Raw genomic sequence first — 17,390 nt, 5'->3', positions numbered from 1 at the left:
TTGTGGCATAGATTCAACAAGGTGCTGGAAGCATTCCTCGGGGAGTTTGGTCCATATTGACATGATGGCATCACACAGTTGCCGCAGATTTGTCGGCTGCACATCCATGATGCGAATCTCCCGTTCCACCACATCCCAAAGATGCTCTATTGGATTGAGATCTGGTGATTGTGGAGGCCATTTGAGTACAGCGAACTCATTGTCATGTTCAAGAAACCAGTCTGAGATGATTCCAGCTTTATGACATGGCGCTTTATCCTGCTGAAAGTAGCCATCAGAAGTTGGGTACATTGTGGTCATAAAGGGATGGACATGGTCAGCAACAATACTCAGGTAGGCTGTGGCGTTGCAACGATGCTCAATTGGTACCAAGAGGCCCAAAGAGTGCCAAGAAAATATTCCCCACACCATGACACCACCACCACCAGCCTGAACCGTTGATACAAGGCAGGATGGATCCATGCTTTCATGTTGTAGACGCCAAATTCTGACCCTACCATCCGAATGTCGCAGCAGAAATCGAGACTCATCAGACCAGGCAACGTTTTTCCAATCTTCTATTGTCCAATTTCGATGAGCTTGTGCAAATTGTAGCCTCAGTTTCCTGTTCTTAGCTGAAAGGAGTGGCACCCGGTGTGGTCTTCTGCTGCTGTAGCCCATCTGCCTCAAAGTTCGTCGTACTGTGCGTTCAGAGATGCTCTTATGCCCACCTTGGTTGTAACGGGTGGTTATTTGAGTCACTGTTGCCCTTCTATCAGCTCGAACCAGTCTGGCCATTCTCCTCTGACCTCTGGCATCAACAAGGCATTTCCGCCCACAGAACTGCCGCTCACTGGATGTTTTTTCTTTTTCGGACCATTCTCTGTAAACCCTAGAGATGGTTGTGCGTGAAAATCCCACTAGATTAGCAGTTTCTGAAATACTCAGACCAGCCCTTCTGGCACCAACAATCATGCCACGTTCAAAGTCACTCAAATCACCTTTCTTCCCCATACTGATGCTCGGTTTGAACTGCAGGAGATTGTCTTGACAATGTCTACATGCCTAAATGCACTGAGTTGCCGCCATGTGATTGGCTGCTTAGAAATTAAGTGTTAACGAGCAGTTGGACAGGTGTACCTAATAAAGTGGCCGGTGAGTGTATGTATTATGTCAAAATGTAGAGTCCATCTCTGATTTTGAGATTTAACTGATTATTTTCCCTTCAAATCCGGTCTATGTATGTATATGATTGATAAAAATCAAAATGTCACACTGAGAAGCACAGATTTAAGATTAGAGTATTATAAATATTATTAGGAAGGAAATAGCGTGACAAGTCAAACTATCAGCAGTTACAGAGGCCACCTCATCGTGTCATCAGCATAATACGCATATTTTCATTGCATGTGATTCCAAATACTCAAACATCCTAAACAGATAAAAAGTATTTGCTCTGTGTCCATTCGCTAACCGGCATGGGGCTGCAGAGGAGGTGCACGTGGCTGGGCTCAGGTTGTGTTTCTGCTTCGGTGAAAGTCAGGGTCAAAAGCAGCAGCCATTGATATTGGAGTAGAGTAGCCCAGGGCAAAATTGTACAGACCAAGCTTCAGACACTTCCAGGTGCAGCGCAGGGCCTTCCCAACATTCTGTAAGACAAACATTAATTTATGGGTGAATCATTAACTCTGCACACTCGGACAATAATGCAGTAATCCTTCAGAGCAGGATTCATGGGGGAATTTAACCACAAAACCATATCATTTCCACCTGTATTCCCACATAATTCAGCTGCAATGATCAGTGTCTTAGACTAGGAATGACTGACAGAATTAGGGTAAACCAATAAGGGAATTAAGAGTTGACACAAATTCAGGGGGGAAACCTGCTCATGTGGAGCTGTAGAACAATGTCACCACAGGAGGAGAGGTGCAGTCTCTAATTATGGAAAATAAAATGTAAACAGAAAGCCCAGCCAACACTATTGTCTGCTGTTCAAACAGGAAGGCTCGGACCGGCTGAAGCGGAAACAGGATGTTGGAGCAAAAACAATCTTAGTTCCTCAGTGGATTATGTTAAAATGACTCTACTCACCAATAGAATAGAATATTCAAACTTCAAACTGATTAGTGAGGCAAGTACCAAACTAACTACATAATAATAGTGCTTAAACCTACCTCCAAAAAGCTGGTTGATGACCCCTGATTAGGTAGAGTAATGTATTGAGTAATGTATGAGCTGCTTATCTGACATTCTGACCATTAAAAACAGAAACAAAAGTCTGTTACTGCTCACTATGAATATGAATACCATACAACTGATAGAAATATTGTATCAATGTAAGTTGTGAGCACGCTTCACAAGACATTTCCATATAAATCACAGATTAAGTCATTATAACCAATAGGGACTGGTGAGGATTTGTAGGGTAAAGGTCATCTTCACTCTTTGACTGCAGTTTAGATAAAAACCTGCAAAAATCAGCAATAATTCAATAACCTGTAACAACCACTGGTAGATTTTGACCTTGTGGTTCCAGAGTTCTTCACACAAGGAATATACTGTATTAATTCAAAATCACTGTAGTCATTGTAGTGTGTAAATGTGACTCCAATAAATTAAACTATATATCCATGTTGGTATCCACAAGTTTGTGCTGGGTTAAATACCAAAGTACGATAATGTAAAAAAGTATTAAAAAAAATACAATAAAAACATTATCGTTGACAACACGACCCACTGTTAATGTTTAATACAAAACAAAGATTACCTGGTAACCAATAGACATTTATTATGTTTTTGGAGGTCATGGTTTGTATAGATCATAAAGCAACGTGTCCAGTGAACAGAGCACTGCTGCTTCTGAGGAACTCACATGTTGTCTCTGCAGACTGCGATCATCCGTCATCAATTGAACTATTCAAAAAGTGAACCCTAATTACAAACTTTCCCAGAGCACACCAGGTATAAGAAAGTGAATTTTGAGCAGCAGTTTTTTCATGACTTATATTTCATCTCTTCAGCTATGGCAGACCTTGGTGATTTGTGAGCTCAGAAGCTAGTTATGACCTCAATAATTACAGAACAAATGGCAAATTATGCAGTAGAAAATAAATGATGAAAAGCATGTTAGATATTTTTGGAACTACTTGTAGCATAACGGTGGCTGGAGATTTGTGTGGATCAAATTCAAAATTCCGGTTCAGTTTTTCAAAAATTCATTTATTAAAATAATTTGATTGAGGCTGACTATTGCCATGATGAAAGCATCTGTGATTTTAACTTAATCACAGTGAAGCTGGTAAGGTACAAACAGACGTTCAATGTTCATTGAATCTCAACAATTTCAAGAAAATGGAAAGAACACCAACCTTCTTGACTTTTTTGTACTTTGCTTTCTTCCTTTTCTTCTTGTCTTCTTTTGCCGTGACTCGCGCCTCCTCATCCACCAGCGGCTCGTACCTCTCCGGCAGAAAGGCAAAGTGAACTTCTCTGTGGCACCTCTCGTTTTGTCCGCTGTCATCTGCTGCCGAGTGAGACGGACTCTCCTGGTCATCCACATGCCGGTGATACTTTGCCGCTCGCACGTTCAGTTTTTCAACCGATGCAGAATTTCCGTCGAACAACCCCGATGGAAGAGATTTAGGCTTCATGTTGTCTGCTTGTCAAAGCTCTGCGATAAAAAGTACCTTATTCCCTGTGGGGGAGTGGGGGGGGTCCGGTATGCTGTCAGCAGATGTTATGTGGATCAGAGGAAGTGCATTTCAGGGGACAGACTTGTGTGGAGGATTTGGCACAGAGCCCTTAAAGGTGCAAACTCTTCGTCACAAGAGGGACCTTGATGGGATTTTAAGTTAATGTTTAAATTCACATACGGATAAAAGAAATGTGTGTGCTCACTGTCCTGTTAAATAGAGAGATAATAGAAAAGCTACTTGAACATTGACCCCCCGTTAGACTGGAGGTGTTCTGAAATATTCTTTGATGGATACAAAACACAAACACTGCATTTGTCTCGATTTGGTTTAATGAATTGTTTAATATTTTCTTATGAAAGACAACTCTTCAACGTGACCGTTTGAGGCCATTTTAACAATTGGCAGGGGACGTCAAAATTCTGCCCCTTGAAACAGTGGATTGTGTAACAAAGCTTACAACATAAACTTGTATCAGTGTTCTAGTACAAAACATAAACAGAATATCAAACTAAAATTATTTCTTTTGTTCCCTGAGAGAAGTAATCTTCTGACTGAAACCAGATTGGCAATAGGATTACTAATGCTCCTCGTCCTGACTTCTTTGTGTGTTGTTGCCACGGTCTGGATCCTTGAGACGGAGGATGCGGATGATTTTACTCACTGGAAGAGAGCTGAAACAACAAAGAAGAAGATGGGAGTGCCTTGAAGGTCAAGTATTTGATGCTTTTTCTCACAGAAACTAAGCAGCATGCTAAAGTCCCATGGTCTTAATCCCAAAGAAATCATCGAATCTCATTTAATTTTAATAAATTATAATCAAGTCTTCTAACTGGTTTGATAAACAATGTTGCGTGAGTGGTACCTCATGCTCTGTGGAGTCAGGAAGATGAACTGTCTGTAGCGTTGACCAGCAGCCACCTTCAGCATCATGTCCATTGATATCCTTCTGTTCACCATGTCCTAAAACCCAACAATAATTAGAAGCAGTGGGAACTCTTGTTCTCACAAAACCCACAATGTCAATACAAGCGGTCTCTTGTTACCATGTAAACATCAAACTCGTCGAGACAGCGGAAAGGCGCCTCGGTGATGGCCCAAAGAGAGAGAACAAAGCAAACAGTGGAGAAGGAGCGCTCGCCCCCGGACAGAGAGCGCATGTCACTCAGGTCGGCCTTGTTTCCTTGGCCTGGCTGCACCTGCAGAAGAATGGAGGAAAAATCAGAATGATTTAATTTTAAACCATCTGGCTGAGAAGCTGTAGCAGCCATGTCTTTGGTTTTTAAGAGTAATGATAATCAATGAAAACATTCAACATGTTCTCTTCTGGTCTTCTCCCCCTGCTGCTATATAGTTTGATTTATTTTAATGGACCAAATGCTGAAAAGAACACTCCTGCCTCTCCTCGTGTGAATGGAATAATTCAATGTAACGAACATTGTTTGAGGGGAAAATGGTGCTCAAGTGTGGTCTTACCGAGATGGAGAGGGTTTCATTCTTGTGGTCAAAGGTCATACTTCCAGTGTATCCTCTCTGGGCCAGCATGCTATCAAAGTAGTATTTACAGCGGGCCGAGAGGAACCTGCAGAGAAAAACAACGAATGAACATATCATAGAAGTGATAATAAATCAGGGAGCGCACAAAGAAACTAGTGTCACAATTAACAGATTCCCCTTTTTCTAGGTTTTGTCAATGTAAATATATTATATATATATATATATATATATTCATGAAGTGAATGAAAGAGCTTTTGATATCACTTTCTATAGCACGTGCAGTGTAAAGGTAATTTTCCTGGACACAATGCAAACATCTCACCTCCTGAGATCAGCATACACCTGGAGTCTGTGGTTCATGACACTATCGAGACTTTTGATGAAGCTGTTGAGGTACTTCATTTGCTCTGCCATGTTCTTGTAGCTCTCCAGAGCCTCATGATATTGCCTAAACATGGGAGGAAGGTGAGACAGATGTTTGTAGTAGTGTAAAGACAAGACCAATGCTTACACCCATTCAGTCACTGCACTGTCATGGGATACCCCGGTCGGTGTGACATACCTGACAACGTCCTCGCGGTCCCCCTGATGTTCCTGCTGGGTAGCGATCTTCACCTTGAGACGGCTGATCTCGCTGTCTAGACTCCTGGCTGTTCGTTTTACTTCCATCCGCTCTGGACAGATTTTTGTAGCCTTCGCCACAGATTTCTGAACGGCAGAGTGAAAGAAACCGTTGGTTTTTGAGATTCAATGCAGCCGATAACATGGTGTACACAAACCTGACCAGAAAAACAAGTTACTCTGAAAAAAAAAAAAAAAAAATCCAAAATGCCACAAAAGAAACCAAAAAGTAAAGTGGGGTCTGTAAAAAGTAATTCTCTGATGTCAGGGTTGCAGTTTGGTTCTACAACCTACACCATTTCTACTGAAAGCAGACAACTCCCCCTGCTGGTTTAAAACTGGAATTACAGCCTACCAGTTGAGTGCCCTTGCCAACAAGTAATGTTGGTGTTTAGTTTGCTTAAGGTCAATGGATGCAATGAGGACATTTGCATCCAGTACCCCTGGTATCTCAGTATGCCACACCTGTAGTTCCTGCTCTTTGCTTTCCTGGTTGGCTTCAAGGGCCTGTATGTTTCGGAGGTGGGCACTGCGTTTCTCGTCGTAGTGTTTTTTGTGATGCTTGCACTTCATGACCTCCTGATCAGCCTTATTCAGCTCCTCCTGTAGAGTGACAAAAAGGACGAGCAAACCAAAAGACACCACGTGAGCTTCCCCCACTACTACACCAAATGCAATTGTTGGACACATTTATTAATTTATTCAGCTGAAGCAAATTAAGTAAAGTAAGTAAAGTTTGGGCATATGTTTTTTCTGTAATGACTTTAACAAATATCCAATAAAGAACTGTTTCAACTGCATTGGTAAATTCATCGTGTGTCTTTCTCGACAATGACTTGATTTAGAAAATCAAGCAACAATAGAAGTTGATTCTGACTGGACGCTAACATTTTGAACCTGGGGTTGGTCTCCATATTACCTTGACCGGCTCTGCATCCTCAGCCACAGTGTTGATCTGCTCTTTGCGCTGCTTGTACTCCTGCTCCGCCTTCTCATAGGACGCCTTCACCTCAGCCATCTGAGCACGGGCCTTATCGTACTCTGCACGCTTGGACGAGATCTTGGATACAATCTCTTGAAGATCTTCCTCCTGTAGTGGAGTGGTGACAGTAGCACATTTCCTTAGGACATCAGAGCTGATTGCAAACATTTTGCTGACTTGATGTGTAGTTATGTGGGATGTTTCATTCAGTCAATATTTCATATTTTCTTTCCAATGGGTATCCACTGAGATAAATAACATGCAAGTCCATTGCGGTTGATTATGTGATGTGTTCTGCACAGACCAGGGGATTGAGATCCTCTGACTGGGGCTCTTCCATATTTTGTAGATCTGTCAGCTCCAGCTGTAGCTTTGTGGCCTTGTCCTGGAAAAGAAATAAACAAATTCATTAAAATATATCCCTGTAAAGCATTAGAAATTTGATTTTGTAATTCTTGTTTGATCAAACATTTTTTTCACGTTTAATGTTAATGCATGGATTTGAAATGTCTGTTCAATTGTATGTATTTAACTGGCATGTCAAATCTGACATAAAAATGATCTGTCTATTATTTGGGATAATTGTGTATTAGCGGTGATGGTTTACTTTGGTAGTCCTTTGCTCTACTTGAGTTCTTTTCAGCAGCCCTTCGTTCTGTTTGATGACATCGTCAAGCTTTCTCATCTGTTGCTGGAAGCCAGATGCCTGAGCTTTCTGGTTCTCCATCTCCCTCTGCAAGTGCCTGGCAGTAAAGACAGGGAGCAGGAGACAGAAGTTCTTAAAACAGAAGCATTTCTTACAACTAATTCCTGTCCTCACATGTATTTTAAAACATTTGAATCCAAACATGAGTATTATCTAAACACAGCCATTCTACATACAGCAAGCAAGATGAAGTGTACATAACAACAACAAGAGACAAATAAAAGACACACACCTGATCTCTTCCTCCACATCCCCCGAGAGGTAGTTGGCTCTCGTCTGCTCAGCAGTGTAATTTCGGTTGGTAAAGATCTGATCTCCCTCCTTGGAAAAGGCCTGGTTACAGTGCTGAGGAGGGTTTCTGCCCTGCATGATTCTTCGAGCCTCTGTACGATTCTACGCCACCAAAAGTGAAAAACCAAGAAGAAAAGACTTGTCAATGCCTGAACCAATACCATGTTGTTTCTCAACTTCCATCAGGAGTTGTAGGATGTCAAACATAGCTTCACATACCTAAATTAGTGTGCACGACATAGTACAGGATTGTATGTTGTGATAGTATAGTACATCGTTGTATGTTGTTGATAATAACATTGTGAGATCAGACATAGCTACAGAAACTGGTGAGAAAACGAGATCATGTCAAGCACTGCTTGTGTTACTGCAACATTTCCTTTCTTGTGAATCATTTTCACCTTAATTAGTAGAATGCTCTCGATATTCCTTTGATCGATCAAGCAGTTGGCCACAACCGGGTCTTCAATTTCTAGAGCTTGAAGCACGGAGGGGTGTTCAGGGTGATTGACGGCCCTGAAAGAAAGAGAACCAAACAAAACATTGTTTAAGCAATAATTCATGCAAGTAAGTGACCAACTAAAACAAAGCTGTGTTAAAAGGACATAAAACTGTGTTTTTTCAAGGAAATGCAATAGTCAAAACTGGACTAGTTATTAAACAGTCGTTTTTGTGAATATTGGCTTCACCTCGATCTTGTATCATGGACTTTTGGAAGGAAATTGCTTGTGATGATGGCAGGTCTACGGCCAGTTGGAAACATTTTGGACATGAGGCTCTGCAGCACCCGCTCGTCCTCATGGTTATCACAAGTGAAGGCCTGCAGCTGCCCTTTGAGACATACTTCCACAGCCAGGGCTAACTCTGGGTCCTTCAGGCTAATTAGGTACCCTGTAAAAAAACACATATTGCTTTTAAAAAAAGAAATTTGGAATTTGTGGAGGTATTAAATTGGTCAGCCTTCATTGAAAAAAAGAGCACATCTGTAATACATTTACATTTATTTGTTTTACACGGTCTCATTATGCTTATTATGCATGAAGGAGTCAGGCAATGAACATACACATTTTCAGTAAAGAACGAGTGGGCAGTCTTACCCAGAGGCCCCCGAGGCTTGTGCTTAAACTGGCCCTTCCTGTGAGCTTCCTGGATGGCGTTGAGGAGCCCCGGCATGTGCTCTCCGAAACGCCGCAGCCGATTGGACCGACTGCTCTCCATCGTCTGCATGTTCCTTCTGTTGGCCTCTATGGACCGCTGGAGCACGTCCTGTTCTCTCCTGAGGACAGAGGGGGCTGGGTGTTACTGTTGCCATGATTCCATTGCCGTATTTATCCAGCAGATGAATACATTTTTAATTGGTTTTCAAAGAGCCAAAATAGTTTAAAAAAATAATAATTTGGGTTGCTCCAAACATCAATGTTTCAATGCCTATCGCTTAGACTTATTAGAGCTATCTGAAACTGAAAAATTGGTAATCTTTTGAATTGGCAGAATTATTCAGAAGCATTGACAGAAACGAAAAGCTATGAAATCACATAATGGTATTCGTGAATGATAATGTATTCTTATCCAATAGCCCCAATACATTTATTACAGCTTAACTCCAACTGTCAAGCACAGAGTGGGGTTTCTCCAACCAACCCTTTCTGATTCTGCGCACATTCACTTGTCTTCAACGCCCAGTTTTAGGTCCCCACCTCATCTTTCCTTGTTCTTCCTTGGCACGGTTGCAGGCATGCTGATACTGGTCAATCTGCTGGCCGAAAGTGGAGATCTGGTGACTCATGCTTTCAAGCTCAGCCTTTATCTGCTCCATGCGCTCTGCCCTGGCCTGGCATTCCGCTCCTGATGTCTGACTGATGCTACAGGCGTTAAAAAAAAAAAAGAGATAGCAGGGAAGTCAACACAAAAAGAACACATGCATTAACTTGAATTCAACAGTCAATATGAAGTTAAATGAGGTCATACCTCAACTTAAGATCATTTATTCGTGAGGTTAACTGATCCTTGTCTTTTTCCAGGTCCCTCAGGTTAGCTTTGAATCTGTGGACAGTCACCTAGCTCGCAATTATAATTGGAGATTAGAAACATTGGTCAGTTACACAACAGTCAACACTATAATAACTTTTAAAAATGTAACAAGATGAACAGAAAGAAAGAATCAATACAGTGATTAAGATATTGTTTAAGGCTTTTGGTAGAGTTATGAAAGCGACTGTACCAATGGGCTATATGCATTATCTGAACTCTGACCTCGCTAGCCTTGAGAAGAGTGTTTTGTCGCTGGGCCTCAACCTTAAGCTGGGCACATTCGGGCTGTAGCTCCTGGACTTTCTGTGTGATCCCCTCCAATTGCTCCTGGATCTGCTTGGATTTACTTTCAGCCTCCTCAACCTTATTCTGCACGATTACACGAACACATATCAGAGAAGAATGAGGGTTGAAGGTTAGAGGATAGAAGATGGCTATGCACGCAGTTCGCAAATTACTAGTTAACACATTCAATTCTAAAAAACATACACACTACGCAAAATGATCTTAGGGTTAAGTATTAAAAAATAGCACTAAAGAAAATGTCATACCTTCCATTCCTCCACCTTCTCATCAAATTTCTCTGTAGAATGTCTGCCCGACTGCAGCTTCACTTTCATTGGCTCCAACTCCTTCTCCATCTCGATCACCTGCAAAGTAACATTAACTACGGGTAAGGCTGCTTTCACATGAAAAAAACAGTCAGCCTCTATCAATAATATAGAATTATTAAATAATTAAGAAGCAGTTACTGCACTAACCCTTTATCGTAATAACATGGGGGAGTGAATACAGGATGTTGTAATTCTAAATTAGGGGGGGGAAACTCTGAGAAAGTGATCTCACCAAAGCCCAAGCCATTTGACTTTGCAAGTCCCCCAGTTTGGTGTGCATTTCATCCAAAGACGCCATGCTCTTGTAGCGGTCCTCTTTCTCCTGGTACTTCCGCTTTAAGTCTTTCAAGCACTGCAACAGTGATGTAAATTCACTACAGTTTTGTATCAATATAATAAATCTTGCAAAAACATAGACACCTGGGACCTTTAGAAACATTGCAATATCATCACCTTCATGCAGACAGTGGCTTATTTACACATACAGCGATTAGCGAGCATCAAATTCATTTGCAGGCGTGTTTGTATTCATCTAGAAGATATCTAACTCATAACCTGGTATTTAGCGGCTTATGATGTGAAAATGTTCACCAAGCGGATTCTTACTTCACCATGTTGCTCAACTTTATCCTCTGTAACATGCTTGGTTGTTTTGATGTATACAAAGTCCTCTCTCATCTGATCCAGTTGGGTAGCTTTCATAAAAAACTATAGGAGAAATGAAAATAGAAAAAATTAAAAATGAATGTTAAAATTAAGCAAATGAGTAAACAGTCTTCTTTAAATGTGTTTTAATATAATCACCTTATATTTATCTCCCTCTCCTTTGGAGTGTAGAAAGTATTTGCTCATCTCTTGAGTGAGAACAGACACAGGATTGTTGACCTTTGGAGGAAAGCTGATAATGACTTCATACAATAACACTTATTAACAATTTGTTGTAATGAAGATTAGGAAACATTGTCATGTATGTGATTTACATATGAGCTTATACCTGGATGTTGAAATTATCAAGGATACACAACAGCTCTTCCTTTTTGCTTGAGACAAGTTGCCCTGCAAGAGGAAACAATTATGTGTGTTTATTAAATCCCTAAAAATATTGTTTCAGACAGCTATCAAAAGTAGTTATTTGCTTACTAAAATGTTTTCCTTTTATTTTCACTCCTGCTTTTTGCCATTTATTGTTGTTTTGTGAATAGAAATACATTCATCATTGCTCATCATTACTTATCAATAAATCAATACTTTGGTGTATCAATGTCAGAAATTGATGAAAAATTACCAGACCCTAACGCGACATTAACAAATTGCTATAATTCACAATAGGCCCACATATGGAAGAGCAAAAAATGTCTACATATAAAAGACTGGCCACCAAGCATTTACTTAGATTTTGAATTTATTACCAAAATATCTGCCGGCAAGTCAATTAATGGTTTAGAAATGTTTTGGAGAGTTTCACATTTTAAATGAATACTTGGGTGTTACATATGATTGAAAGCACAGTTCGGTTTCAGGAAAGAGGCATCGATAGCTCTTCACAAGTCTTTACCTGTTTTGCTCCTCAGTTTGTAGGTTCTCAGCCCCTCCCGTGTTATTCTCAGGTCTACAATGATAGCTGGGCCGTACACCTCGGGTTTGTAAGCGTCCCTTCCTTTGTTACGCAGGGTGATTGATACATCGGCTGAGCTGAGGAAAGAGTAACACACAATCATTTATTGCAATTAAAATTATTCAACTTATAACACAAGTAAGGTTGCAAAATTACGGGAATATTTAAAGTTGGAAAGTTTCCATGGGAATAAAAGGGATAATTTTGAAAAACAAAATAACATTATGAAACCAAATGTAATTCAATTGTGAAATCCCCATGATGGCTTCAGTTTACTAAGTAGTCAATATGGAGGTAATAACAAACCACAGAACATTTTACGTTTACGTTTCTGGCAGACAATGTTTCCAATTAACTGCATCTGAGGTCCAGCTGAGCCTGCATCGTCTCAAACTCAACTACATTGATGTTCCGAGTTATATGCTTTTGAAAAACAAAAGGTAAAAAAAATATCCTCAAATTCCCAAGCTGTATTTCCCATACAAAGTCCTTGGAAACTTTCCAACCCTTTGCAACCCTTAACACAAGTTACCGTTGCAAGTGATACTTCTCAAAACGTCAAACATGTTTGGATTTGAGAGTCCTACTCTCTCATTAAGAAAATATAATAGATAATTGATGCTTTAATGGAATGTCCGCCTCAACTCAAGTCACGTAACGACAACAACAATTTGCATGTCAAAAAGGAATTACTCTAATACATGATGTGGTGCAAAGTTTACCTTTCTCCTTCCTTCACAAAACCCTTGAGAGATAATCCTCTGTTTGTAGCATGTGCATTTCCGCCTAAGGCAACTATGAGAGCTGTCAGAATGGCACTCTTTCCACCTGTCATACAAGCAGTTAGTGGACAGATGAGAAATATTTTTGATGGGGAAATAAACAAAATAAATGAATTAAAGATAAGAAGTATATGAAATAGACAGAAAGAAGGTTAACTTAGATGTAGAGTAAGGCCCTAACTTAAGTTTACAAAAATACAGGAAATATGTTCAATCCATTGAACAAATGTAGTGAGTTTTCTTTCTCATAACATAACAGTGTATTTGGGGGTATAGTTGATGGGACAGATGTTGACAAACCCTGGCTACTAAAATAGGAATAAGGCATGCATTTTTATTCAGTTAACCCTGTATCATGGAAAACGGTTGCACTCACTTCCATTGTTGCCAACCACAAAGTTGACATTGGAACCAAAAGTGAACGGGCCGAGGAGAGAGTGGCACATGAAGTTCTTCAGTGTGATGCTCTCCACAATTCCGGCATCACTCACCACCTCACGAGCACACTGCATCCAAACACAGGTGAACAGTGCATTTGATTGCCCATTTACTCTACAACAGTCAGAGGTTAACGTTATATGAAACACTATGTGGGAGAAAATCTGCAAAGATTGACTTTCATGCAGGAATAAGAGCTTCCGATACACGTTACAGGGTGGGAGTGACAGTACAAACCTCTCCATTTCCTTGAAGAGCTTCCTCTTCTTCATCAGCAACATCTTCATCTTCCACGTCCTCCTCGGCAGCGGGTCTGACCCGTTTGTTTAACTGGTTGGGGACAGAGCTGCTTTTCCTTTTCGACATCTTGGATCCCCAAGTTACCTAGCGACCGACCTAAGGGGGGAGAAAGGAAGCTGAGCACACAGCGTGCTTTCAAGTATAAAGTATAGCTGGTAACGTCTGATCATCATCTACGTAATGGCTTTGTTTCGTTTGTCTTTTGTTTTGTCTTTTTGCAACCCGTCGGTAAAAGGATTGGGCCGCATGCTAATGTTCGACGAAAACGAAAGTAACAACAGCAAGTTAACGTCAACTTTAAGTAACATTACATGGGTTCAACTTTAGCCGTTACAAACTAGCGTTAGCTTGGCGGTTAACTGACGACATGCCAAACAGTCGTTAAACATATTAAGCCAGACAGCAGCTGGGTATTGGTTAGAAGTAGCGAGGACTGTCATGTTTGTTTATGAAGTGACTGTTTACCTACTTTAGTTTTCTAGCAGCTGCACAACCTCAGAAAGGACGGGAGGGTTGACCGATGATCGAATTCGCGCTCACTGTTTCTGCCGTAATCTCGCGTTGTTAGACTACGCGAATACAAAAATAAATGTGCGTTACGCAGTGGTTATATTTGACTTTATTCTAATGACATAATTTATTTACTTTACGTCTATATGAAATCACCGTGCTGTTGTGTTTGTTTGTTTTTTTATTTTATTTTCGTGTCTTTTCGTGCAAGTATAATAAGTAAATGAATAATCAAGTCAATTGCGCTTAGTGTAGCAGTTTGTTTGTATTTGTATGCACAAAAACAGTAACACAGCACGACATTTCGGCTGAAAAAAACTTGGATACTGAGCAGAGACAGTAAGGAAGTATGTGCAACGTGGATACCGACTACCCCGTAAAACCTCAACGAAGAAGAAAAAGTAGCCGTCGCATGGATGACGTAATTCTTCTGTGACAAACAGCCTTGACTTGTTTACAAAAGCTTTGGCCAAGAAGGGCTTTGTGAAAATGACGGACCAGAAAGCAAAGAACGTTAGCTCCATCCCCATCGATGAGTTCAGTAATTTAAGAATCACATCCATATGGACGTTTCTCATGTCTGTAAGTTGCATTTTATTTCCTGCTTCGAGGGGCTAGCTAAGTTAGCTATCCGTTAACGTTAGCTACCCCGGGCTCATAGTCATGTCACCTTTTAATAAGCCATCACTACTCACTATTTTTCGCTGACAGCTGCCCAACGTGTGCTTTAATTTACTGTTCACAGGTGCAGTGGTCGGAGCCATGGCTGATCGGACTCTTGGTGTTTCATGTTGTGTGTGTGTTTCTGACCGTGGTTACGTGCAGGTACTACAGAGCTCAGATTTGTCACTTCCTGCTCATGGGTAAGTGAATAAAATATGCCTTCAATAACTATTCTAGCCCTAATGTAACCGTTTTATTTCTAATACTTTCAGTAAGTTGTGATATTAGGTCATTTCCATTTCCCATCACACTTCCCTATACTGGGGCGACTGTGTGGTCGTCCTCCAATCAGAGGTTGGCGGTTCGATCCCAGGCCCGGTTAACCCGCATGACGATGTGTCCTTGGGCAAGACCCTTAACCCCAACATTGCTTCTGTAGCTGTGACTACAGTGTTTAAATGGTAGTTACTAGTTGGCGCAGGTGGCACATCAGTGTATGAATGGGTGTGAATGATGTCATGTATTGTTAAAGCGCGTTGCGTGGTACTGTCAATTTACCCTATACCAATATTTCTCACACCTTATTACTTAATATGTCATCTATTTTATGCTTTTACCATTTTTATGTATTTTATTCCCAACTATCTCCCTATCTTATCATGTAGTTTTGAAGTTCCATCCCATTGTAAATCCATTAAGGCCAACTACTTATAACCTACTTATGACCGAATAAGATCTCAAAACCAGTTAAAAGTCAGTAAATCCTGTAAACCTTGTTGGATCTGTTTAACAACCTTATACATCTGATTGTTGTGGCCGTATTGTTTGCTGACTGACATCTCTACCTCACAGTTGGCCTGGTGTACAGTGCTGAATATTTAAATGAGCTTGCAGCCATGAACTGGAGGTAAGATCAATTGTTCAGCAAAATTAATTCTTTGCTATTTTCATGTAACAAATAATGTGTATATAAAGGCTCTGTTTTTCAAAAACAGGACTCATTCCGTCATTATGAAAATTTCATGAACTGTATTTATTTTTTGCAGGTCCTTTTCGAATTTCCAGTACTTTGATTCCAAGGGCATGTTCATATCTTTGGTGTACTCTATTCCTCTCCTGCTGAATACAGTTATAATTGTGGTAAGCTTTTCTGTTCATCCTCAGCATTGTTACATCTGATCAAATGTAAACCACATTACACGTTGTGTGACGGTTTGTGTTTTGCATTGACAGGTGGTGTGGGTGTACAGGACATTTTCCACTATGACAGAGCTGAAGACACTACAGCTCAAGCAAAAGGCCCGCAGAGCAAAGAGAGAGAAGAATGACTGATTCCTCTGCCAAAATGGGCTCCATTGGGAGGCATTAAGAATCAGTGTATCGGCCTTGCTAATCCTGAATTTTGGAGGAAGAAGGTAGATTTCTTCTTATGACCATAAATGGATTGTTCGTTGATGTCTGTTATGACTGGGTGTTTCTGGTGAAGACTTTGAAAATTGAAAAGATGATGGAAAAATACTTTTCATCATGATATAAACGGACCAAAGGAAATTTACTGTTTTTTAAATTTAATGTTGTTTTAAAAATGTTGAGAAAACATGTTTTTAAATTACTTTCATGATTTCAGCAGCTCTCAAGGTAGATGTAAGATACCAGAAGGGTGTTATATGGATCATGGAAAAGGGAAGAAATAATTACTTTGTTATCATGCTGTCATTATTGGTTATGTAATGAGAACTACAGGTTAGGCCAAAATCCATGATTGGTCTATCTGTTAACTAAGGTGACGGAAGAGTTTATTGAAAAAACTGCCTCGGCATTTGTTTTGCATTTTGTTGGAAAGCCATGACATATAGTTTATTAAATAAATCCTCAACAGGCTACTGTGGTCTAATCTCAAATCCAAAAAGTGATGCTCTCTTTACTTGGGCCCAGAATTAGTCTGTCTTGTTGTTTCCTTTCCTGCTGGCAGCTGCAGCAAATATTTTCAGCAAGAAAGCAGAAGAAAGGCTAGAGTTCAGACTCAACATATAAATCCTTTGCCCTCTTCGCCTGTTATGGCACGGAATCCAAATGGTTGATTTATTAAATTCCCATATAATATCTGTGTATTAAATCAAATGTATCCCTCTATCCCAGAATATGCAGTATTTAGACATTTACTAACACCAAACAGCCTTTTAAAGACATTTTATTTTGAAAAGTAAAGCAAAAGAAGTCAAAACAGTTAAAAATAGACTAATGCCACTTAAGGTATATACACCAAAACTGTTGTACAGTATGTATGTAAAAAGTCAAGTTTATTCATCCACATGAAGAAAGGTGTCTGCTTATTTCTGAGAACTACAGCAATGCGTTGCGGTCAAAGCTTTAACCTTCCTATGGTTTCAGTTAATGTTGTTACACCACTAGAGCGCAGTATAAACTAATGACATCACACAGGTCCCAGTGACCTTTTGGAAACCTTTTTCTTCAACTTGCACTGTCTGAATGCATTTGCTGTATGGTGTGTGTGGGTGTTCTTTTATGCATTAATCTGTCAGGACCCATTCATTGTAGACTTGTCATCATGGGAAGCTATTAGATGACCGGGAGGAAGAGGAATGAGTTAGTTGTAATGGTGCTGGGGGTGCGTGTTGCGCTTTTTCAAGGCTCCATCTCTTTTG

The 17,390-nt window shown here is 40.3% G+C and overlaps 3 protein-coding genes across 5 annotated transcripts; 1 reads left to right on the top strand and 2 right to left on the bottom strand.

Annotated features, from left to right (window-relative positions):
- Nucleotides 1–1,144: 1,144 nt before the first annotated feature.
- On the bottom strand, nucleotides 1,145–3,728 carry LOC119194934 (required for drug-induced death protein 1-like). The gene is made up of 2 exons (XM_037449435.2): nucleotides 3,351–3,728; nucleotides 1,145–1,628 (listed from the first exon to the last, which is right to left on the bottom strand). Exons 1-2 carry the CDS (start codon nucleotides 3,630–3,632, stop codon nucleotides 1,491–1,493), a joined length of 420 nt encoding a protein of 139 aa, XP_037305332.1. The 5' UTR covers nucleotides 3,633–3,728; the 3' UTR covers nucleotides 1,145–1,490.
- A 263-nt stretch (nucleotides 3,729–3,991) lies between these two features.
- Nucleotides 3,992–14,774, bottom strand: si:dkey-119f1.1 (Structural maintenance of chromosomes protein 6-like). Of its 3 annotated transcripts, none has more exons than XM_037449429.2 (27): nucleotides 14,757–14,774; nucleotides 13,489–13,647; nucleotides 13,190–13,319; nucleotides 12,754–12,859; nucleotides 11,972–12,108; nucleotides 11,411–11,472; nucleotides 11,221–11,301; nucleotides 11,023–11,124; nucleotides 10,649–10,768; nucleotides 10,354–10,452; nucleotides 10,025–10,171; nucleotides 9,740–9,828; nucleotides 9,469–9,633; nucleotides 8,869–9,047; nucleotides 8,461–8,662; nucleotides 8,173–8,287; nucleotides 7,713–7,873; nucleotides 7,382–7,517; nucleotides 7,079–7,159; nucleotides 6,712–6,882; nucleotides 6,258–6,395; nucleotides 5,734–5,879; nucleotides 5,494–5,619; nucleotides 5,151–5,256; nucleotides 4,721–4,873; nucleotides 4,540–4,637; nucleotides 3,992–4,348 (listed from the first exon to the last, which is right to left on the bottom strand). In XM_037449429.2, the coding sequence occupies exons 2-27, from the start codon at nucleotides 13,615–13,617 to the stop codon at nucleotides 4,255–4,257; spliced, it is 3,273 nt and encodes a 1,090-aa protein (XP_037305326.1). In that variant the 5' UTR covers nucleotides 13,618–13,647; nucleotides 14,757–14,774; the 3' UTR covers nucleotides 3,992–4,254. The 3 variants fall into 3 exon arrangements, with proteins under 3 accessions (XP_037305326.1, XP_037305322.1, XP_037305323.1); XM_037449425.2 differs by lacking the exon at nucleotides 14,757–14,774 and adding an exon at nucleotides 14,021–14,101; XM_037449426.2 differs by lacking the exon at nucleotides 14,757–14,774 and having other exon boundaries at nucleotides 13,489–13,689.
- On the top strand, nucleotides 14,181–16,605 carry tmem18 (transmembrane protein 18). Its single transcript, XM_037449434.2, has 5 exons — nucleotides 14,181–14,643; nucleotides 14,807–14,924; nucleotides 15,577–15,631; nucleotides 15,771–15,864; nucleotides 15,958–16,605. Exons 1-5 carry the CDS (start codon nucleotides 14,551–14,553, stop codon nucleotides 16,054–16,056), a joined length of 459 nt encoding a protein of 152 aa, XP_037305331.1. The 5' UTR covers nucleotides 14,181–14,550; the 3' UTR covers nucleotides 16,057–16,605.
- Nucleotides 16,606–17,390: the final 785 nt, after the last annotated feature.

This window comes from Pungitius pungitius, chromosome 20 (genome assembly GCF_949316345.1).
Source record: "Pungitius pungitius chromosome 20, fPunPun2.1, whole genome shotgun sequence".
Lineage (NCBI taxonomy): Eukaryota > Metazoa > Chordata > Actinopteri > Perciformes > Gasterosteidae > Pungitius > Pungitius pungitius.
This window is presented reverse-complemented; position numbering and strand designations above follow the sequence as displayed.

Excerpts from the sequence above, each read along its gene's own strand:
- LOC119194934 (XM_037449435.2), bottom strand. The coding sequence starts at position 3,632 with ATGAAGCCTAAATCTCTTCCATCGGGGTTGTTCGACGGAAATTCTGCA. Across the intron at positions 1,629-3,350 it reads AGTACAAAAAAGTCAAGAAG|AATGTTGGGAAGGCCCTGCG; the intron begins GTTGGTGTTCTT and ends TTTGTCTTACAG.
- si:dkey-119f1.1 (XM_037449429.2), bottom strand. The coding sequence starts at position 13,617 with ATGTCGAAAAGGAAAAGCAGCTCTGTCCCCAACCAGTTAAACAAACGG. Across the intron at positions 13,320-13,488 it reads CTCTTCAAGGAAATGGAGAG|TGTGCTCGTGAGGTGGTGAG; the intron begins GTTTGTACTGTC and ends GTTTGGATGCAG. Across the intron at positions 9,048-9,468 it reads GAAGAACAAGGAAAGATGAG|GAGAGAACAGGACGTGCTCC; the intron begins GTGGGGACCTAA and ends CTCTGTCCTCAG.
- tmem18 (XM_037449434.2), top strand. The coding sequence starts at position 14,551 with ATGACGGACCAGAAAGCAAAGAACGTTAGCTCCATCCCCATCGATGAG. Across the intron at positions 14,925-15,576 it reads TTGTCACTTCCTGCTCATGG|TTGGCCTGGTGTACAGTGCT; the intron begins GTAAGTGAATAA and ends TCTACCTCACAG. Across the intron at positions 15,865-15,957 it reads TGAATACAGTTATAATTGTG|GTGGTGTGGGTGTACAGGAC; the intron begins GTAAGCTTTTCT and ends TTGCATTGACAG.